This window comes from Solanum verrucosum, unplaced genomic scaffold, assembly GCF_900185275.1.
Source record: "Solanum verrucosum unplaced genomic scaffold, falcon-dt-bn FXZP01000154.1, whole genome shotgun sequence".
NCBI lineage: Eukaryota > Viridiplantae > Streptophyta > Magnoliopsida > Solanales > Solanaceae > Solanum > Solanum verrucosum.
Window position 1 is genome coordinate 764,583 of NW_026020217.1, and position 23,828 is coordinate 788,410.

Here is a 23,828-nt window from a genome sequence, read left to right on the forward strand (position 1 = left end):
CTAATTGTAAATTTAGATAAATTGAACTGTTAATAATCGAACACTATATAATTAACTAAAAGTTTAAATCAATAATAATCTTGATTCAAAATTCGCAATTTTTGTTTCTTCAATTGTCTTCAAATATTCTTTGAAATTTTATCAACAAGTTCAATAAAAAAATTACGCTTAAACATTTAAAATACTAATAGGAAAAAATGCATATAAAAAGCCCAAGTAAGATTTAAACTATGAACCTCAAAGGGTACACTAGTAACCAAGACTGTCAAATCATACATTGAACATTTCATTTTTATGCTTTTTTAAGCATTGTCATGAGTGTCACACAATACCTCTTTATTTAATACACATTCATTTTTAATGATGTCTTTATCGTCTTCAAATCATAAATTTGCTCTGAACTGAGAGGAAGAAAAACTAAACATCTATTGTACTTTAATAAGAAAAAATGTTTTTGTATACCTCAAACATGTTTTAATTTTGGCTTTAACAATCATTACAAAAGAAAAACAATATGCAGTACATTTTGGTGGACATGTGTTTATACAATCATTGCCTTTTTTTGCAAGAAATTAAATCCTTCCTTATAAAACCACCATACGCACACACAAACTTCCTTGATACAAACCATAATTCCACCATCGATGCACGATGCAGGATTACAATCTTTTGCGATTTGACACTTTTGATCTTCATGTCCTGACACCATACATGATGGTGAACCTATGAAAATGGAAGAAGGGATAAAATCAATAATTAAAATAATATTTATTTTCATATTACCATTACTATATTGTAAAAATATTGTTCAATCTATTATTAACAAAAATTAATAACTAAATAATGAACAAGATGAGAAAAATGAGAATGAAGGAAGCGGGAGAGGCAAGAAAGAGAGAAAAGGAAGAAACCTAACCTAATAAAATGAACACAAAACTAATAGTGAATACAATAGTTGATTCCTTCTTCATCTTCAACATAATTAAGATTTATTTATCGAAGTTAAACATTAAATATATTATCTTCAATCGCTAATAAAATTCAAATAAAAACTATGTATTTGTCCATTATACATGACATTAATTAGAATCGCATGCTAAAGACTTCAACTAAGGGTTCATCTGAATTACCTTCGTATAAGAAAATTGCATTCTATGTATACAAATATAAAATTTCATATACATGTGTGTCTATATATATATATATAATAGACAATGAACTCTTCTGGTGAAATCCAGGTTGTCTTACCTAACAAAACTAACAAGGCAATAAGAGAGAGCAAAACAATTGGTGTCTTCTTCATTTTGTATACTATATCTCAATAGACAATGATGTTACTGTTTTTCTTTCTGTATTTGTATGCAATGAATAGGGAGATATATACAGGGAGAGATGGTGCAACAACTTGCCTCAAATATTGATAGAATCCAAAATAAATTAAGTGAAATTAGCTAACTTATAATTTGGAATGTGGGAATGGAAACAAATCTACATATACTAGTGCTTAGGATTTTATTTTTAATTTAAGATATATTTGAAGTCGGGACTACTTTGACCACTTTATTATTTGGTCAAAAGAATTTGATTATATGAATATTAGCTTTATATGTTACCATTCATATGCTATTAATTTTGGTCAAATATCTAGTGGTCAAACATTTCACTTGATTTGGTAGAGGGAATTTTCCGTAATTGATAATAAAAATTGTGTATGGTAGCAAATTATTTAATTCAAAAATAAATGTTGATTTGTTTTTCATCTTTTGTACAATTATATTGTATCTCAATGACAATTTTTTAAAATTGTATATTGATTCACAACACAAGTCCTGATATATATAGAACATAGATGGTATGACAACTTATCATTTGATTGCACTCCACAAATTGTTAAATTTGTTGATATGGTCAAGAACACATTAAATACAAAAGTTGAAAAAAGAAAATTTAATTACTATTTGTACTTATTATTTAGTGCTTAAATAAGAATTAGATTTATCAAATCCATATTAATATGAGTTCATAATGTTTATAGAATTCTAACATAGGTTTATGTAGCGGTCTAAATTAATATACTACTATACAATAATAACTTGGTTCGAAGACATTTACATATAGATAATAAGTGAATTTTTATAATTAGCCAAATATTTTGTTTTTAGTTCTAGAGGTCCAAATTCAATTTTGAGACTTCTTGGATTTTGTAAATGAACTATATGACTGATTTTGAGAGTTTTGGTGCAAGTTAGGCCTGAATTTTATCGCGAAGTATGAAATAATTATTTTTAAAAGATAGAAAGTGTAACAACCTTGGTACTTAAGGTCAATTTGAGTTCTAGAAGTCCGAATTGGATACCTTCAATTTTATGCTTGTTTAAGCAGTGTATGTCATGAGTGTCACACGACACCTCTTTATCTAATACTGATCTATTTCTGATGATCTTCAAATCATGGATTTGTTCTAAATTGAGAGGGAGATGGTGAAAGAATTGATTTGACAAACTAAACTTTTATTGTATTTTTAATAAGATAAAATATTATCTTGTACACCAAACATATCTTAATTAACTTTGGCTTTAACATCCAGTACAAAAGCAAACTCCAGACAAACAATTTGCAATACATTTAGGAGGACATTTGCTTTTACAATCATTGTCTTTTTTGCAAGAAATTGCATCCCTCCTTATAAAACCATCATTTGCAAGGTGTGTTGTTCCCATGTTGCACACACAATCTTCTTCGAAACAAACCATAATTCCATGTTTGCACGATGTAGGATTACAATCTTTTGCAGTTTGACACTTTTGATCTTGTCCTGACACCATACGTGATGCTGAACCAATGAAAATGAAAGAAGGGTTAAAATCAATAATTAAAATCATAATTATTTTCATGTTACCATTACTATATTGTAAAAATATTCAATCTATTATTAACAAAAGTTACTGACTAATAATGAACAAGATGAGAAAAATGAGAATGAATGAAGTGAGAGAGGCAAGAAAGGGAGAAAAGGAAGAAACCTAACCTAAAAAAATGAACACAAAACTAATAGTGAACACAATCGTTGATTCCTTCTTCATCTTCAACACGATATCTTAAATCTCAATGATAGTCTTTTTATTTAGTATAATATGAATTCACAACACTGGTCCTAGTATATATATATAAAAGTATAAAAGTGGTGCAACAACTTACCAATTGAATACAATCAATAAATTTCTAAATCTAGAAGATATGGTCAATCAACAAATTCAATTCAATCAACTTCCTTGGACACCCAAAAGACTATTTAAGGACAAAAATTAAAGGTTACTTTCCATTATTACCTATTTTATTAAGTAAAGTAGTTAAGAACCTCATTAAAATGAAGGATAAATATAGAAAAAATGTCTCAACAATTCTTTATAATTTTGAAAATTTTATTTATTTTAAATCATAAAAAAGTCTCTATAATACATTTAATATGGACTAAAGGGAATAATTAAATTTGTGAGGAAATGCACCGTCATAAAGAGAGAGAGAAATGACATAAGTTGAAAACCACATTTCACTTTAATTTGTCAATTTAATTATTCTCAAACTATTCTTGAAAATAGAAATAATTCAAAATAAATCATAAATATGAGCAATTAACTTTCTTGACTTATTACTTAGAAAATATAAATGGAAAAAAAGAGACTGAAGAATTCAATTATTATGCACTAGAGAGAGTAATTAATATTGCATTTATTATAATCTCTCAAATAAGAATTACATTTATGAAATAAATATTACATAATACTTGTAGTCTATATTAAGTGAATTGTCGAGGGATAACACACCTCTTGAAAAACAATATTTAAGGACTTAAATAAAATATTATTTTTCACTATTACCCTTTTGATTATTCTTAAATCATTCTCCTAGAAAATGTAAAGTAATTAAGAACCTTATTAAAATTAAATAAAAGATAAATATGAAAAAAGTCTCAACAATTCTTTTGAATTTTAAAAAAAATAAATCAATCTTAGAGAAGATAATTCAAATGATTGAATTGAGGATACATGTCACGCCCTGAGCCTACACCCTGGACCGGCACCCGGAGACTATTTCTGGCCCCAAGCGAACCCTTGGCCTGACTTTCTTAACTCAGCGGAAACCCAACTCAACAGAATAACTCAATGCAAATGCAAGGTTATAAAACAACTTAACTAATTAAAATTTGTCCACAAAGGCAACTCGAATATCAAAATAGAATATTTACATATATACATAGATGAGAGACTCAATACCAACTGACTGACTGTCTATGAAGCCTCTATAATACTGAGATGGATGTTGGGACAGACCCCGCAACATCCTAATAAAACAAAACTAAGAGAACAAAATAACCGAGTCATCCGGAACACAAAGAGGCTCACTAATGACTCTGGAGTGCTCAGCTAGATCAACGGTGTGCTGGATGCTGATCCTGGATACCTGTGTCTGCATCATTATAAGATGCAGGTCAACTGGCATCAGTACATGGAATGTACAAGTATGCGAGCTGGAAAACTAAGCAACAAAGGCTAGAAGGAAATCTGGAAGAAACTGAAAAGTTTACCTGGCTCAACTCAACTCAACCTGACTGACTTCTTTCAATATAAGGCAATTTAAAACAAGTGCGATATAAAGAAAACTGTTTAAAACATGCTATAAACTCTGTGTGTATACAAAGATACAATAAGTCTGAGATGTATATAGAAATACAAATGACTGATGTATATAAAAATACAATAACTTCTGTGTATGAAAATACAATAACTGCTGTGGGAGTTTCTCTAACCGACAACCATCACTTAGAGTTACAGTATTGATATAACGATCGACCTCACGCTGCCAGAGCATCCTATACCCGGCCAAAGGTATAAAACCTGAATTGCCTAGTGGATTCACTAGTCTAATCTGAAAAAGATTCATCTAAAAAGTATGAACCTCTTCTATCCATGGTGGCTACATGGTTCTATGAGGGCTGTGGGTTCTTTGAACGCTCCCCCAATTCGGTGCTCGATACTACTCCCAAAAAATGTACTGGTTCTTATGTTTTTAAAACATATGTCTTCCTTCTGATTTGAGATAATTACTCAAAACTAGCCCGAAGGCTCTTTGGAAATCTCAGTTTCCAACCTTGTTTAAATGTAAAAACATTTTTTAAAACTTCTTTGGGAATACATAGTTCCCTAATAACTTTGAGAAATGAACTCAACTTTATGTTCTTGACTTAACTTGAAACTCTATACTCTTTGCTTGACTTGCAACTTGAGCCTTAGAATGAAGTTAAAACGTTCAATAAAGACTCTTGAACAACTTTAAAGACTTGCTTTGACTCACTTCTTTAACTTCTAGACTTAACTCTTAATTTCACTTGACTTGGAAACTAACTCTCCTTGAATTGGAATTTGGATTCAAGGTATATGATCACACGTTTATGGATGACTCCTTGACGTTTAGAAGTACTTTGGAGTGTTAGAAACAACTAGAAAACATAAGTACAATACCAAGGAACATGTATGAGAAAGTGTGAAAAAAATGGGGGAACTTGGTGTCCTTGGCGCTTTGCAAGGCGCGGAGCGCCAGCCCTTGAAACTCAGAAAGGCCCTGCTGGCGCTCTACTAGGCACGGCGCCCCAAGGGAGAAAGCTCAGAAGCTCTTTTGGGGGGGTGCTGGCAGGCGCGACGCGCCACCCCTTCCCCCAGAAAACTCGACCTTTCTCTTTCTTTTTTCCAACTCTAAACCACCCTAACTTCAAGGGTTTCAACTCCAAACACTAAGGATCATAAAATCCCTCAACATACAAGAGATTCAACTCCAAAACACAATCAAATCATGTACTAAACCAACAAGAACTTCCAACAACACAACCAACAACTTCAACAACACAAACCAACAATTTCAACAACCCAACCAAGCTTTTCTCGGAAATAAAACGAGTTTGGTGTGTGGGGAAAGGATCAACCCAACACTATGAACTCACATACCTAGTAGGGATCACCCCCGACGATATCCCCGACGATCCTTGACGAAAATCCTTGCTTGATCTTCTCTTTCTCCTCTTCTTCTCCTCTTCACTCTCAAGCCCTAGCTCTCACTCTTTAAAATGGGACAAAATGATCCAAAAAATCAGCCTAACACAACAATATAACCCCAAAAGAAATAGCTAGGGAAAAGACCAAAATGCCTTTAAAATTTCCGGACGGATTCCTTGCACTACAAGAAAACTGCTCAATAGCGAAGGGAAAACTGGTCGCTATAAGTAAGAATCTGGTCCTAAATAGGACAATAGCGACCAGCTGCACTTGTCCTTATAGCCTTAGTCGCTAAGGACCTTTAGGGACGAGATTATCGGGCTGGTCGCTGATTCTTTTTCGGGACTAGTATAATACTTGTCCCTAAAATACATTTAGGGACCATATATCTGGTACCTATTTGCACATATTGAAATCGAAATTATGGTCGTTAAATCATTTTGCGACTAGATTCTAGCTGGTCCATATATCATTTTGGGATGACTTACATGCTGGTCCATAATTATTTTGCGACCAGTTTGGAAGCTGGTCTGTAAATTAGTTTGCGACCAAATTTTAGCTCGTCTATAAATCAATTTACGAAAACTTTTAAGCTGGTCCCTAAATCATTTCGGGACCATTTTGAAGGTGATCCATAAATCATTTTGCAACCATTACAGATTTCCTACTCAAAAGGATTTTAAGGATTTACAATCTAGTCCTTAAATCACATTGCATTTGCACCTAGAAAATACGATAATTAATATAAACTTGTTGCTTTCATATATAATATATAATGTAATTACAAAATAAGGTGAGTATAAGGCATCTGAATATATACAACAATGAGGTAAGCTAGTAACAATATTGTGATCATGAACGCTTAGCAAAAAAATCATATACTAGCCTTAAACTATAATCCAAAGTTTCCTTCACCTTCCCAGCAAAAAATGGTCAATCTACATGTTGTTTAACATTGGCTTTTTGCAAATTTCAGCATCCAAAATCTGCAAAAGAAATAAAACTTTCATTTAGAAGACCTATCTATAAAGATAAACAGAAAGAAGTGATTAAATCAAATAAAAATTGCAGCTGTAACACTAATTGCTGCAACAGGTGAGATTTTGGTCGCCATTTTTTGTGGGAAATTGTTGTACACAATATAGTGGTAGCAGTTGCAACACTAATTGCTGCAAGAGTTGGAACTTTGTAGGCTATTTTCTTTTAGGAAGTGTTGAACACAATATTGTCGTGACCAAAGATGATAGAAAATAAGCTCAAGGAGAAAGGTGCACAAGGATGAAAATGGGAAGCAAATTATGAACACAGTGATCAGGGTATAATCTGGTTGATTTGGGATCCTCAACTAATTGAGTGCATAACTTTGAACAAGGCTGAGCAATATATACACGGCATAGTAGTTGTGAAGAGGAACAACATGAAGTTCCAATTGGTGGTGGTTTATGGCTTGCATACTATTCATACTAGACTTAAACTATGGGAAGATCTGAGAGGGATTTCCACAAGGACACAAGAACCTATGATATGCATCGGAGACTTCAATGCTATTCTCTCAAGTGAAGATAGACAACTAGGCAATCCATTTCAAAAGGGAGAAATAAGGGACTTTAATGAGTTTATTCTTGATACTGGTATGTCAGAACTGAAATCAATTGGCAGAACTTATACATGGTCTAATGGGCGTACTTGTAGCAAAATAGATAAGAGCAATAGTGAATGGCGAATGAATGCTGAATATGATTCTAATGGAGGTCACTGTAATGAATCCATGTACTTCTGATCATTCCCCTTTTAGTTTGGAGTTAGACAGACAAAGTAGATGCAGTCACAAGGCATTTAAGTTTTTCAATTGTGTTGCTGAGCATCCAGAATTTTTACAACGAGTGAAAGAAGCATGGGTGAGAGGACATAAGAAGGATATGAACGACATATGGCGAATGCTAAAAAGGGTGAAAAAAAACCTTAAACAACTCAACATCATGGAGTTTAAAGAAGTGAGTAACAGGGTCAAAGATATCAGAGGTCAACTGCATAGTCTACAAGAGAGTATGAGGGATCCTAGAGCAGTAGCCTTCAACAGACAGCATGAAAAGGAACTGCATATACAATTGGAGAAATGGAGTAAGATTGAAGAAAGTGTTATGCAACAGAAGTCGAGAGTACAATGGCTAAAATTAGGTGATGCAAATACTACATACTTCTTTGCTAACATGAAGAACAGGGTGGCTCAAAAATACAATTACATGTCTCATGACCTCAGAAGGCATTAAAGCTCAGACGCAAGAAGCTCTTGAATTGGAAGTGAATACATTTTATAAGGATCTGTTGGGCAAGGCAGCTCAGAATATACCTAGTGTGAGTACAACTGTCATGAAGAATGGAAATACATTAAATAGGGAGCAGCAAATACTACTAGCAACCAAAGTGACAAGGGAGGAAATGATAATAGCATTGCAAGGCATAAATTATATGAAGGCTCCTGGATATGATGGATTCAATGTTCATTTTTTTAAGAGGGCTTGGCCAGTAGTGGGAGAGGATATTATAACTGCAGTATTATTGTTTTTTGAAACAGGAACCATGTACCCACCTATTAATTGTACATCAGTGACTCTAATTCCAAAAGTCGCCAGTCCTACAAGAATTGGGGAATATAAGCCTATTTCATGTTGCACAGTACTGTATAAGATCATTTATAAAGTGATCACAACAAGGTTACAGAAGGTGATGAGCTCCATAGTTGATCCTAACCAGTCAACATTTGTACCACGGAGAGCAATCCATGACAATATCATTCTAAGCCATGAACTAGTGAAAGGTTATGCTAGGAAAGGTATTTCTAAAAGGTGGATATGAAGAAAGCTTATGTAATGACCCTCCAGGTCATTTCTGTGTCTTGCCTTCTGTGTGTCGTTTAGAGCGTTCCTGTAGCGACCCTAAGTCATTTATGACTTGCTGGGATTGACAGTTCGGTCACTTGGTCGTTTGTTTGGTCTTGGTGCGAGTTTTTGTGTTTTGGAGCTTATGAAACTTGAACGATCAAAAGTTCAAGAAGATGACATCGGAATCCAATTCTGACGATTCCATCAGCTCCGGAAGGGTCATTTTAGGCTAGTAGCATGGTCAACATGACTCCCGAGGTTTTTAGTGTGAGTCGGTGCGATTAGGCGTTTTAACTTTAAGTTTAAGCCTAAGTTTGACTTTGGTCAACATTTGAGTAAACGCGCTTGGATGAGAATTCCGTCAGTGCGGTTAGTTCCGGAATGTTGAGTTTGGTCTAGATTGACCCTCCTTTTGTGTCCCGAGGTTTTCGATATCTTTTCGAGCCCTTTTGTGGGTTTTGACTTAAAATGACCTTTGGAAGTGGGACCCACTTTTATCAAGATGACCTTTGGTGGAAATTTCGACTGCGCCGTTGAGTCCGGAATATCGAATTTGGTATGGTTGCATATCTCGTTTGAGTGCACGGGGTTCCGAACGAGATCGGAGTACCCCGTCGGAGTTTTTAGTTGTTGGAAAAATTGCAGAAAATCTGCTATATTAATGCAGATTTTCTGCAATTTTTCCAACAACTAAAAACTCCGACGGGGTACTCCGATCTCGTTCGGAATCCCGTGCACTCAAACGAGATATGCAACCATACCAAATTCGATATTCCGGACTCAACGGCGCAGTCGAAATTTCCACCAAAGGTCATCTTGATAAAAAGTGGGTCCCACTTCCAAAGGCCATTTTAAGTCAAAACCCACAAAAGGGCTCGGAAAGATATCGAAAACCTCGGGACACAAAAGGAGGGTCAATCTAGACCAAACTCAACATTCCGGAGCTAACCACACTGACGGAATTCTCATCCGAGCGCGTTTACTCAAAATGTTGACCAAAGTCAAACTTAGGCTTAAACTTAAAGTTAAAACGCCTAATCACACCGACTCACACTGAAAACCTCGAGAGTCATGTCGACCATGCTACTAGCCTAAAATGACCCTTCCGGAGCTGATGGAATCATCAGAATTGGATTCCGATTTCATATTCTTGAACTTTTGATCAAAAATGATCGTTCAAGGTTCATAAGCTCTAAAACACAAAAACTCGCACCAAGACCAAACGAACGACCAGGTGACTGAACTGTCAGTCCCAGCAAGTCATAAATGACTTGGGGTCGCTACAGGAACGCTCTAAACGACACATAGAAGGCAAGACACAGAAATGACCGGGAAGGTCATTACAACTTATGACTCTCTTGAATGGAGCTTCTTGGAGCAAATTTTATATGAGATGAAGTTCCCGGTAGTGATGATCAAATGGATTATGCAGTGTGTTACTACTGTATCCTACTCATTTCAGGTCAATGGAAAAGCTACAAAGCCATTCCAAGCTAGAAGAGGAGTTAGACAAGGGGATCTCATGTCGCCTTTTCTCTTTGTATTAGCCATGGATTATCTCACAAGGGTCTTAAAAAGCCTTCATACTAACCATGAGTTCCATTACCATCCTAGGTGTAAGAGACAAAAAATCATTCAACTTAGCTTTGTTAATGACTTGTTGATGTTCTGCAGGGGAGATATAAAGTTTGTGAGCTATCTACATAAATGTTTTATGCAATTTTCAGAGGCTTCAGGACTGGTGGCAAATGTAGATAAAAGCAGTGTGTATTTTGGAGGAATCAAATAGGCTGTTCAAGACCAAATACTACAATAGCTTCAGTTTATCAAAGGAGAATTGCCTTTTAGATACTTGGGGGTACCCTTGAGTACTAAAAGAATATCTATATCCCAATGCAAGCCTCTTATAGACAAGATGTAGAAGGTATTTGTAGAAGGTTTCTATGGACAGGGAATGTTAAGGTTTCAAATGAACAGACTTTGCTGCTTATGGATCAATACTCTATTAGAAATGTTTATAAGAAGATGAGAGGAGATATGGGGAAAGTGGAATGGATAGTTACTAAAATGTGATGTTTGGTAGAGCTTGGGGCTGCTTGTCCAAGGCTCCTGGATGATTTTGTTTTGGACTGTTCACTTTGGTAATAAATTCAACTTAGCAAAAAACTAATATCATCATATGAGGTACTCGATGACTACACAAGTTAGAAACAAATTGTCATAAAATGGTCTGAGTTTCCAGTCAGCTTAATGTTGCTATGACGATTGTACAGTAAAACATCAAGAATTACTTATATTGTGACGAGTAAACTGTAATCGCAAACGAAAATTTACAAGGAACAAAACTTAGTCAAAAAGTTAAAGTTAAGAGAGGAAGAAGAGCTTACATGTTCTAAATGAGTTTGTTATCATCACTTGAAAATCCTTAAATAGCCAAAAGTCAATTTTCTCTGTAAAATTTTATCACGAGTTAGCTTTGAAGAAGCAAAAATTAGAAGAATCTGATATTGACAGAGCTCTTCGCAATATTTTCTCCATTAGAATGAGGTTAGTACTATTCAATAGTGATCCAAATTTATAGACTATTTATCATTCTAAAATTTATCAAACGTGCAAATACATTTTAAGATAAAACAACCAGCAATTAATAGCTTTGCTACGCAGAACCAGAACAATAAATTGATGTTTCAGGTAAGTTTTTACTCACATGGTATAATCAAGGATCCGAATAGTCATTCTCTTGAATTGGAGGCTGATAATTAGGGTGTTGCGCTAAAAAAAATTCTTTCAATTGCTTCAGTTCTTTCATCTCATTTTGAAAGTTAGACACGCAATCCTTCAAAGACTGGTTTTCCTTTTGAGTTGAACGTAGCTCAGCCAACAATTCAGCTTTTGAGGAAGTCCCACCTTTCAAATCTGTTGCTTTTACTCCACCTCCAAAGCCAAATACATGACTACGACTTTGAGGTCCAAAGCATTTCTCAACAATTTCTATGCTAGAAAGTGATGGTTCAGACTCCACCAATTCTTGAATTTGAGCCTACAGAGTGTATAGAGGAATTTTTTTTTCCAGATCCCATAATAACTAAATGTTAAGAACATGTTCAATTAACCAAACGCACATGCTTCTCGATTGTTTCAGAATCAACTAGTGTGTTATTCTTCTTGCGAGTCTCGTAAAAGATAGTTGCCAAATCTGGTGGATTGCCATCTTTTCCGCCCTTTACATAAAAGTAAACATGTTAAAGAATGGTTCATCAATATTAAGACAGAAAAAGATTTGATGGTAAAACCTTTTGATAAATAATCTCTCTAATTGGCTTGCTACCAATATGATGAAGCATTTTCAGCTTAGCTCTATTTATTGCGTTTCTATTGCTTCTCGCCTATATTTGAGTAACAACATTAAATTCAAATGTTATAAATAAATTATCAAAATGAAATCATAGTATGAAACAAATTACATAATTACGTAATATGTCAAACCTGAAAATCTTTTGAAGTAAAATGTTCTTTTACCAACCACTCCCATTGCTTCTTTTCTACCCCCTTAGGCATATTCTTAAGAGCCTCTTGGATAGGCTTACCCTTCACATACTTTTCATGCAATTGACCTCTCCATTTATTCCATAACTCTTTCATCCATCCCAAAACATGATCTCTATGACTATTCATGTCATCACTATCAAATTTATCCTATAATGTATCAAATTGAAACATGAAGGAGCACACTAATTAAGCAACAAGAATTGTATTAAGAAGAGAGTAGCCCAAGAAGAAATTGAAATACTTAATCCAATTACCTTAACAACAGCCCACATGTGATTTAGCTTTTCCTCCTTAATGTGTTTCCATGATGATACTCCCAATGGACATATATTACGATCACGAACTATTTTTCCCAAATGCCTCGAAAATAGATTACTATTCTTCCCAACTGTTCGATTATTGTAAAATGTCACTTTTAGCTTTTGTCCAATATCAAGCAATGCAACTTCTTTGCACTTGTTACTTCCTCAAACCTTTTTATCCATTCCAGTAGCACATGAACCTACATTTACATAATTTATAAATGGTAGAAAATATTGTACATATGATAAACTTGTGATCAAATAGATTTCAGAAATGAAAGCATACTTGTTTCAGCTGTTTGGGCAGAATGTTTAACTTGATCAATAGGAGAAATTGGAATATCAGAATGCAAACGCTCTTTCTCATGAGCCAAGAAAGCTTTATTTGTTGTTCTTAATCCTTGAGATAAACCTAATGCAAGAAATTATATCAGTAAAAATACTTGAATTAAATTAAATTAAATTAAATTCTGAAAAAGAAAAAAAATTAAGAAATCATACTTGTTTCAAATGTTGGGGTAGACTCCATAGCATCATCAGTAGAAAGAGAAAATGCAACATCAGTTTGCATATGCTCTTTCTCAAAAGCCAAAAACTTTTTATTCATTGTTCGCAATCCTTGAGAGAAACCTAATGCAAGAAATTGTATCAGTAAAAGTACTTGAATCAAATTAAATTCAATTCTGAAAAAGAAAAAAATTTAAGAAATCATACTTGTTTCAAATGTTGGGGGGGACTCCATAACATCATCAGTAGAAAGAGAAATTGGAACATCAGCTTGCATATGCTCTTTCTCAAAAGCCAAAAACTTTTTATTCATTGTTCGCCATCCTTGATCAGCAGAAGGTCTTGACATATTTTGACTAACATAACGATCATTTTGATTGAAAGATCTCCCCTCATTTTCAGAATCTTCAATTGAGCACATAGATTTAAGCCTTGATACTTCCCTTGAGCACCTAGTGCAAGAAATCATATCAGTTAAACATTAACAATAAATTAAATGCAATTCTAAAACACAATATATTGTAGAATCATACTTGATGAATTTGTTTTGATGTATTGCATAAGTTCATCAGTAGATGAAAAAGATGGAATATGTCCTTTCTCAACACTCAAGTAGGTTTTGTTCATTGTTCGCACTCCTTGAGCATTAGACATAGATCTAAGACCTTTTCCTCGTCCCTTTGCAACCACACCTAGTATAAGAAAATCGACAATAAAAAATTAGTATTAAAATTCCTCGTACAAATTAATAACACAAATAAAAATAAAAACCCATACTTGTTTCAGTAAATTGATTGTACTGCATAACTTGATCAGTAGATGGCGAAAATGGAATATCAGTTCTTGACACCCCTAAAGACAACATAGATTTAAGCCCTCTTCCTCGTCCCTTTCCTATAGCACCCGTGGCACACATGCATATTTAGTAGTAGCTTTCACCCTAGATGCCACCTGATTTTCATCCTTGGATGGTTTCATATCAAACCTAACAAAAAACAAAGACAATGTGTTAACAAAAAAAATGAAAAAACATTCTAAAAATCATATACTTGGCAAAAAAATGAAGACACTATAAAAATAATGTACTATCAAAAATCATGTATCAAAATGTATAATAATGAATATGCTAAAGCTTAAGGAGATACTTCACCTCAATCATTCTTTTTCGTTTATTTTGTAAAGAATTTTCTAAATCTTCAAATTCATTGTCCTTTTGTTGCACAATTTCATAGGAATCACAAGGTTGTACCTTTCTCGCTACACACCAACCTCTATTGGAATTATCATTAGCATAAAATACTTGAGAGGCTTGATCAGCTAATACAAAAGCTCATTTATTTTCAAAAATCGCCCCCAATTTACACTTACAATGCCATACTCATCTATTTTCACTCCTTTTGTCTTATCATATGCATCAAACCATTTGCATTCAAACAAAACAACTCTTCTATCCATGAATTGCAATTCAAGAACATCGGTTAAAACTCCATAGTAATCAATGTTGTCACTATGTTTATCAGTTTCACCAACGACAACCACACCACAATTTTGAGTCCTTAAATTTTTATCATAAGCTTCTGCATGGAATCTATATCCATTGACAATGTAACCATTATAATGTAATACATATTTAGTAGGACCACGTGAAAGTGCAAGGAGATCTTCCATGATCCGACTATCATCTTCTTTATGCAATTGTGCAACCTATCAACAAGATAAAATTGATCACTTCTAAATGAGTAACTCAATATTAGATTTCCAAATTTGATGTGTATATATTACTCACCTTATCTTGAAACCATTCAATAAATTGTCTATTCCATTCATCATCAGACAAGTGTTGAGTAGAATCTACATGAATTTGTGCAAACTCTCTACAAATTTAAATTGAACCACAAATGTCATACCAAAAAATAATCCTAAAGAAACAAGGCAATGAAGTATGATATGTAGAAAAAATCATACTCTAGAAATGGTAGAACTTCATCGCAATTCTTCAGTATGTAGATATGTGCTTGCTCTAATTCATTTGCTTCAAGATCACGCTGTTTTGGATCCCCCAATGTTTTTCCAGATTGACAAAATAGAGATAATCCTCCATCAGATTTTTTCAGACCACCATCATAGTTTCATTCTGGCCTATTAAATTTTGTGTCAATTGTATGCAATATATTGAACATAAATTCATACATTCCTTTGCAATGTACTCTGCAATACCTTCTGGCCAAGCCCTATTACCAATGAGAGATTTCAAAAAATATAACCATCGTTCTATGGGATACATCCATCGATACTGGACAGGTCCACCAAGCATAGCTTCATTAGCTAAGTGAATAGGCAAGTGCACCATGACATCAAAAAATGAAGGCGGAAATACCTTTTCTAACTTGCAAAGAGTTATAGGAATTTGAGCCTCAACCTGCTCCAAGTCATCAATCCTTAATAACTTAGCTCCAATCATATTTAAAAATAAAGACAATTCAATTAGTGGCTCACACACTTCTTTGGAAAACATACCAGTAGTGCAAGAGGGAGTAAATGTTGGAGAATAACATGCAATCATGACTCTTTAAACCAGAAATTTTGCGATCTTTCAAGTTAACACACTGAGAAATGTTGGATGAAAATCCATCTGGAACCTTTAAATTCTTCCAAAACAGGCAGAAATTGTGCTTTTCTTGTTGAGATAAGGTGTAACATGCAGTTGGAACTTCATATTTTTCACCTTTCTGGATTAGGTGCAACTCCGGCCTTATATTAATTTCTTTCAAATCTAGCCGAGTATTAATAGTGTCCTTGGTCTTTCCTTTGGCATTCATAATTGTCCCAAAATATTATCACATATATTTTTCTCAATATGCATAACATCCAAATTATGTCGCAACAAAAGAGACTCTCAATATGGAAGTTCAAAAAAGATACTCTTCTTGTTCCAATTATCTTTTCGACTATCATGTGATATTTTGATTCTTTTCTTTGGTTCCTTTGTTAACTGTAACCCTTCAAGATCTTGAACTTGATGAAGAATCTCAATACCAGAACGTTTTTTCGTGGGAGCCTCTTCTCTTCTGTACCATCAAAGGACTTCTTATCATTCCTCCATTTGTGATTACGAGGAAGATAACGACGATGAGCCATAAAACTTTCTTTCTTACAATTGGCCAATCTGATTGAGGAAGTATCTTTGTTGCAGCATGGGCATGCCAATTTTCCTTTGGTACTCCATCTAGATAAATTTCCATATGCTAGAAAGTCATTGATGGTCCATAACAAAGAAGCATGTAGCTTAAAATTTTGTTTGGTTGATGCATCAAAGGTCTCAATACCAATATTCCATAGCTCCTTCAATTCTTCTACTAAAGGTTGAAGATATGTGTCAATTGCATCACCTGGACTATCTGGACCAGGAATAAGCATGGACATGATAATTTTTTCTTGTGTCATACACAACCAAGGTGGTAAGTTATAAGGAATAAGTACCACCGGCCAAATGCTATATGAGGTTTTTGCATTCCGAAATGGTTGAAAACCATCACTCGCAAGTCCAAGTCGAACATTATGAGGCTCGGCTGCAAATGAAGGATGAAGTTCATCAAATCATTTCCATGCCATTGAATCAGCTAGGTGCCTCATTATTCCATCATCAACTCTTTCGTCATGATGCCATGTCATTAGAGAAGATGTCTTTGAAGACATAAATAACCTTTGAAGCCTAGGTTTTAATGGAAAATAGCGTAAAATCTTTGATGCAACCTTTTTACCCTTTTTGTTCTTTGCTTCCCCGTTACGTTTATCAACTTTCCATCTAGATTCACCACAAACTTTACAAGAATCAAGTAAGTTATCCTCCTTCCAATATAACATGCAATCATTTCTACAAGCATCAATTCTTTCGTAGGAAAGCCCAAGATTTCGAATTACCTTCTTTGCCCCATAATATGTATTTGGCAAATCGGCTTCATCTGGCAACAACTCCTCTTTTAACATTTTTAACAACATTGTAAATAACTCATTACTCCAACGTCCCATACTTTTTATGTGAAGCAACTTAATCAAAGTTGAAAGTTTTGAAATTTTTGAACCTTGATACAGTGGCTTCTCAAAGTCTCCCAATAGACTATAAAACTTTTTGGCTTCAACATTTGGTTCCTCTTCAAGTGAATCATCACAATCAACATCTAAAGTGTGTCCATAATGATTAGGATAGAAATCTCTCAAAATTTCTCGTATTTCATCCTCATTCTCACAATTTTCTACTTCATTATCATCTCCATCTTCACATTGTGATTCTGGCTCACCTAAGACTTCCCCATGATGATACCAAAAGGTATAACTTTTAATTATTCCATATACTTTCAAATGTGTTCTGACTGTCTCACGTGTTCCTAATGTGGTATTACAACATTTAACACAAGGACATTGTATTTCATACATTTCTCCTGTCCTTTGAAAAGCATAATTCAAAAAATTTTCCACCCCGATAAAGTAGGCCTCATTAAGTCGATCATCAACAAGTTGCATCCATTGCTTACTTGGTGCCATAACCTTGGATTATATATAACAGTTAGATCAATCATACTTTAGGATAACAAATTTACTAAGATGAACATTACTTTCTATTAAACTAGTCAATCATCCTAATAATTAAAAAATAAATATCTAAAATGGACTAATAACATCTTTTCTTTTAATTGAATATGTGCTGCTATATATAATAAAACCAAAAGGTCTTAACAGATGCGACATCCTAAACCTACTAGTGAACTTCAAATAAAGACGACAAGTTTAACTCGCAGACATCCACGTGAATGTCGCATAATATAGTTCAGAACACTACACACTGCGAGTTAAACTATATTATGCGACATCCACGTGAACTAATGACCTTTTTCATGTTTCACAAAGCTAAACTAATCAACAACTTCTCCAACAATTTTTTTTATCAAACTACACGAGGATCCAAACAATTTCAATAAAACATATAGCATCTAATTGAAAACAACAACAATGACAAACAACCACAAATTTCCATGTAGCATAAGATTTCAAAAATGCGCCACAAGTAGTAACTTTAGAAACCAATATGCAACACTAGTTGTAGTAGAAAATAACAATTAAAACAACATTTGAAACACCACAAAAAGGAAACTACAATCAAATGCTTTATCAATTCTCATTCACAATTTCGTTTCTTTCTCGTCTAATCTTTTTAGTGTCACATTATACTTAAAAATTGAATACAATAGTTATACAATAAAAAAACCCATTCAAATTCAAAGCACATAAATTGGGAACTGAATTAAAGACACTAATGGTAAAAATATTCTACATATTCATCACCTGATGGAAAATTTTTTGCAATGCCAGCCTTACCAAAATTTCTTGGCAGCCCTAGCAATTATACGACCCTAACAGAGAAAATCTTAAATAAACTCTCAAATATCTCCTCTTTGAACCTCAACCCCAAGCCTTAACTATAAAACTATCATTTTTAGTCCTTACACAATAACAATGAGTATCTATAAGAGCCCAATCACATAAAATTCGACCAGCAGAAAGAAAAATGGCAGATTTACAGAAAAAGAAGAAGGGGGAGATGAATCAGGAGGAATAAACTTACTTTAGATGTAGATACAAGTTGTAGGTGAAACGTTTTTCTTCCAATAATGCCTTCAAGCTTCAAGATTTAGGAGATTTTTCTGCCAATAATGCCTTCAAGATTCAAGAGTAAGGAGACTTCAGAGCTATGCACAGCGATTTTGGCATATTGCTAGAGAGAGAGAAAAATCTAATAGCTTTATCAATGGATTTGGGGGTTTTAGGTTATAACTATAGAGAGAGAAATTTTTTTAGAGCCTTTTAGTTCCCGCTCTTCCTTGTAGTTCCCGCTGAAAATTTCATTTAGGGACAAGTTTATTTGTTATTAGAAAATAATATAGTCAAATAGAGACTAGTAAATAATATCATCCTTATAAGTATATTTTAGGGACCATATTTATAACTTGTCACTATATTTTGGTCTTTAATAAGCCTTTTTGTTGTAGTGCTGCCAACTGCCCAACTTTCAAAGGGCATAACTCACCCATACGAACTCGGTGGCGTTGGAAAGATCATTTACAAGCTTCGCAAAAATAATTGGAACTACTCCTAACTCATCCTGATCTAGGAGTTATGACTGCTCAAAGTTGGCCAAAACTCACTGATTTCCCACACTTAACCAAATTTCCAGATTTTGAATTTTTTTCCAAAAATGACTATTTCCAATTTCAAGCTTTTTCATAGTTATTTTAAATTGCCGGATGTTACAATACATATATGATATATATTAAAAGTTACCAACATGATAAATCCTCCACTACATGAATTCAAATGAAGGAAGTGAAAACATCATTTTGGTAGACTAAATTTTCACTATTATAAAATTTATTGTTTTCTTATATTTCAAACATGTTTTAATTTTGATGATCAGTACAAACACAATATCCAGATGGTAAACAATATGCTTTACATATAGGAGGATATTTGTCTTTACAATCACTATCTTGTTTGCAAGTAGGATTATTCTTTATTCCACGATTACACGTACAAACTCCATTAGTACAATTCAATAAAAATCCAGGGTCACAAGTTGCGGGATCACAATCTTTTGTTGTTTGACACTGTTGTTCTCTTCCCAATACCGTATTTGATGGTGAACCTATGTTATAAGAAATCAAAAGAAATGTTAAGATTAATAATTAATTAATTCATGAACAATACAAAGAAATTAATAATGTAAATTTTTTTATATATGTAACTAATTATTACTATTACTATATTTATCGAATACGTTCAATCAATTATCATGTATATATCTATTGTACACGGAGTTAAGTACAAGCAAATAGTTACAAATACAATTAGGGGTAAAGCTAGAGGGGCTAAAGGGTTCATCTGAATCCTTCGTAAGAAAATCATATTATATAAACATGATTTCATTTTTGCCAAAAAGATAATTTAATAGATGATGAATTCCAAGAGAGAGGGGAGGGGGGAAAGAAACCTAACCTAACAAAACGAACAAGACAATAAGAGAGATCAAAATGGTTGATGTCTTCTCCATTTTCTATGATATATCTCAATGAACAATGATGTTATTTTGTGTACTTGTATGTAAATGTTTTGGGAGATATATATAGTTGGTAGTGCACCCAACAACTTACCTTAGTTCCAAAAGATTTAAGTCAACAAGCTATAATAATTAAGGAATAAATGTAACTAGTCAAAATATATGAAATCACATTTACTTTGACCTCTTTAATTATTATTCATTTCATTCACAATGTTTGTTTGTGTGTAGATATAAACTAAACTAATTAATGTGCCAAAAAATAAATTAAATTGAATAATGTACCCCAATTTTTTTTAATAATAAAAATAAAAATAATATATATATATATACACACACTTCTTTCCTGCTTAATCTTTTTTTTTTTTAAATCTTTTTGCGAAAATTAGCCCGTGAATATGAGAGGGAAGCGCAAAAATATGTATATTTAGCTATTCTTTTATTCATAATTTAGTTTTTTAATCATTTTCCAATTATTTTTTAGTACTATTGATTTTATTATTTTTTATTTAATAATATATCTTAAATAAATAAAGTATTGTGAAAACAAAAAGGTTCAGAGAGAAAGTGACTAATCACGATTACACTTTACAAGTAATCATCGAAAATTTTATCTTATATATAAGATTAAGTCTAAAATGGTTCTTTAATTATATATCCATTGAACTTAGTCCATTAAATATTCAAAATTTTATTAGGTTTGATCACTTCAATTACTGATTTTAGTTTTTTAAGTATTAAAAACTTATTAAATTTGATTTATGTTAATTTTTTATATTATAAGACGAAAAAATTAAAATAAAAGAGAGAAGAGGAGAAAAAAACTAAAAAAAAATCTAACCTAGCAAAATGAGCATACAAATAAAAGTAAATACAATAGCTGATTTCTTCCTCTTCTATACAATTAATTTATATCTCAAATTCAATGATAATCTTTTTATTCTGTATATGGATTCAGAATAAATATTCATATACAAAATAAAAAGATTATCATTGACATTTAAGATACAACATAATTGCATAAAAGATGAGATATAATGTAGTTATATAGATGGTATAACAATTTACCAGTTAAATGTACTCAATACATTTTTAAATTTAGAAAAAACGATTAAGCACAAATTAAATTCAATTAGTCAACTTATTTGGAAATTGGAAAAGATAATTAACTAATATTTGCACTTATTATTTACTCTTTTGTCCAATAATATTTGTCCACTGTTGACTTTGCACGCTTCTTAAGAAACTATAAATAGAAGACTAATTTTAATATATCACCCTTTGAATATTACTCCCTCCATTTCATATTAATTGAATTGTTGAGACATTTTTCATTTTTCAAATTAACTTAATTGTTCAATTTTCAAGACTACTTTTAGAATGTTTTTCCAATTTTACCCTTCATTAGTTAGTATTGGAATTAATTATTAATTAATGTTTAGTTATTTTAATCATAATTTTGATAATAATTAATAAGGATAAAAATGGAAAGTTAAGCCTAATTTATGTCTTAATCTTCTTTTCTTAAAGGGTGTGAAACACCTCAACAATTCAATTAATATGAAATGGAGGGAGTAATAAATATAATGTCTTGAAAAATGTAATAGAGAAATAATTATAATTAATGATAAGGGTAAATTAGGAACTAAGTGTATAATTATCCATTAATTTCATAAAGTGGCAAATATTGCTGGACATTCCAAAATAGTATAATGGACAACTATTATTGGACGGAGTAGTAGTTCTTAAGAATTACGTCCATCAATCCACTTTATACTAGTGAATATGTCCGCGTTTTGTGCTATTATTAAAAAGAAAAAGAATTAACTAATTGTTTTTATATATTTTATATTAAAAATATCTATCTGTACTTTTGATCAATTTTATCTCTTTACATACGTATCGACTGTTCTCTGATATAAATGTATTCTTAAGTTTGGTTGCTCTTTTTTTTTATATTCTTCAGCCTCATTTAAATACATTTATCTATAAGAAAAATATAATTTATAATACTTTCATAAATGTTATTTCAAGAAATTGATAATTATATTCATATTAAATCATATACTCTGAACCCTAGTTATATATATTTTGGGTTGGAGACGGTACTCAATTGTTTTTTTTTATTTAATAAATTAGACAAGATTTTTTTTTTTTTTGGAACCCATATTAACTCGCAGCTGTTATAACCTCTGTCAAAGATTCTACCCTTCAGTTGAGTACTTTGCGCACTGGGTAAACCCCCAACTGTGTAATAGCCTTACAAGGGATGTAAATCCAGGCACGACTCAGAAGGCATTGAGGGAGGATCGATCCCGGGTCATCCACATCCTCCAAACCAACTGAGCAACTCCGAAGGACAAATTAGATAAGATTAGTAAATGGAAAATAAAACATTTTACCTTCTACAACAGACTAAAATAAACCAATTATGTAAAATTGTCAAGAAAGCGAATAACGGGATGTTAGAAGACGACAACAACAACAATAATAATAATAATACTAATAAGAACTATATTTCTTATTTTTAATTAACTCTAATAATAAGATAAAATATTCTATTACACCTTTTGAAAGTCACAATAGCAATATCCATCAATACATTTAACTACTGGCCAATCAGGACCACATATAACTTTACAATCATCATTTTTTCTGCAACGATCGTTTTCATTTTTTTTGTGATTCATTACATATACAATGTCCATCTAAACAAACTAGATGTTCATGTTTGCAAAATAAGGTAAAACAATCTTTAACACTTTGACATGTCTTGCCTTGTCCCAATACCATACATGAAGGTGAACCTATATAAAAAAAACAATAAAAAAAAGAAGTTAAAATCAACAATTAAATTCATTGAAAATATATAGAAATTATTGATATCTTGATTGGGGGTAGGTTGGGGGAGGAGGGTGGGATGAGGTGATTGTGGAGTAGAGGAGATATTCAATGTAGAATGTCACTTGCTGAACTTGTTTCTTTGCTCCTATGAAATCCATTTTTAAGGACATATCGATTTTGAAGTAAATTTTGTAGATGATGAATTATGTACATATAGATCTAAATATATCATAAAATAAAGTACACGTGGACGAGTTGTACGAAAAGGAGTGAATTCCCACTCTTATTAAGTTCAGGGTCTCAATTAATAACTTTTCTAATTTTCAAGGAACTTGTTTCACTAGAAAAACATTTTTTTTTCAAACTATTTTGAACAACCAAACATCAAAAAGTTATATCAAAAACACCCTTTATGAAAAAGAAAGAGATAAAATTGAAAGAAATCTAACCTAACAAAAAGAAAACAACAAGAAGAGAGAACAAGATTCTTAATGCCTTCTCCATTTTCTATATTTGAGTGGGAGTTTCTCTTTTGTTTTATATATGAAAGTGCACAAACATATGTTGTAGGATACAAATATATAGATGG

At 32.7% G+C, this 23,828-nt stretch overlaps 2 protein-coding genes and 1 long non-coding RNA gene across 3 annotated transcripts; all 3 read right to left on the minus strand.

Moving 5' to 3' along the window:
* Positions 1-11,645: 11,645 nt before the first annotated feature.
* Positions 11,646-13,297, minus strand: LOC125830701 (uncharacterized). The gene is made up of 6 exons (XM_049509879.1): positions 13,282-13,297; positions 12,733-12,980; positions 12,416-12,625; positions 12,223-12,315; positions 12,052-12,150; positions 11,646-11,969 (listed from the first exon to the last, which is right to left on the minus strand). The coding sequence occupies exons 2-6, from the start codon at positions 12,748-12,750 to the stop codon at positions 11,646-11,648; spliced, it is 744 nt and encodes a 247-aa protein (XP_049365836.1). The 5' UTR covers positions 12,751-12,980; positions 13,282-13,297.
* Positions 13,298-14,215: 918 nt separating this feature from the next.
* Positions 14,216-15,327, minus strand: LOC125830811 (uncharacterized). Its single transcript, XR_007443163.1, has 3 exons — positions 15,253-15,327; positions 15,074-15,161; positions 14,216-14,272 (listed from the first exon to the last, which is right to left on the minus strand). It is a non-coding gene; the product is annotated as an uncharacterized LOC125830811 (long non-coding RNA).
* A 948-nt stretch (positions 15,328-16,275) lies between these two features.
* Positions 16,276-17,721, minus strand: LOC125830702 (uncharacterized). The gene is made up of 2 exons (XM_049509880.1): positions 17,049-17,721; positions 16,276-16,856 (listed from the first exon to the last, which is right to left on the minus strand). The coding sequence occupies exons 1-2, from the start codon at positions 17,719-17,721 to the stop codon at positions 16,276-16,278; spliced, it is 1,254 nt and encodes a 417-aa protein (XP_049365837.1).
* Between the last annotated feature and the right edge of the window lie 6,107 nt (positions 17,722-23,828).

Coding starts and splice junctions, on each gene's coding strand:
- LOC125830701 (XM_049509879.1), bottom strand. Junction 12,316..12,415: donor TTACTTCAAAAGATTTTCAG/GTTTGACATATT, acceptor ACTCAAATATAG/GCGAGAAGCAATAGAAACGC. Junction 12,151..12,222: donor GAGAGATTATTTATCAAAAG/GTTTTACCATCA, acceptor TTTTATGTAAAG/GGCGGAAAAGATGGCAATCC.
- LOC125830702 (XM_049509880.1), bottom strand. CDS start 17,721: ATGTATGAAATACAATGTCCTTGTGTTAAATGTTGTAATACCACATTA. Junction 16,857..17,048: donor GGAAGCAAAGAACAAAAAGG/GTAAAAAGGTTG, acceptor CTTCATTTGCAG/CCGAGCCTCATAATGTTCGA.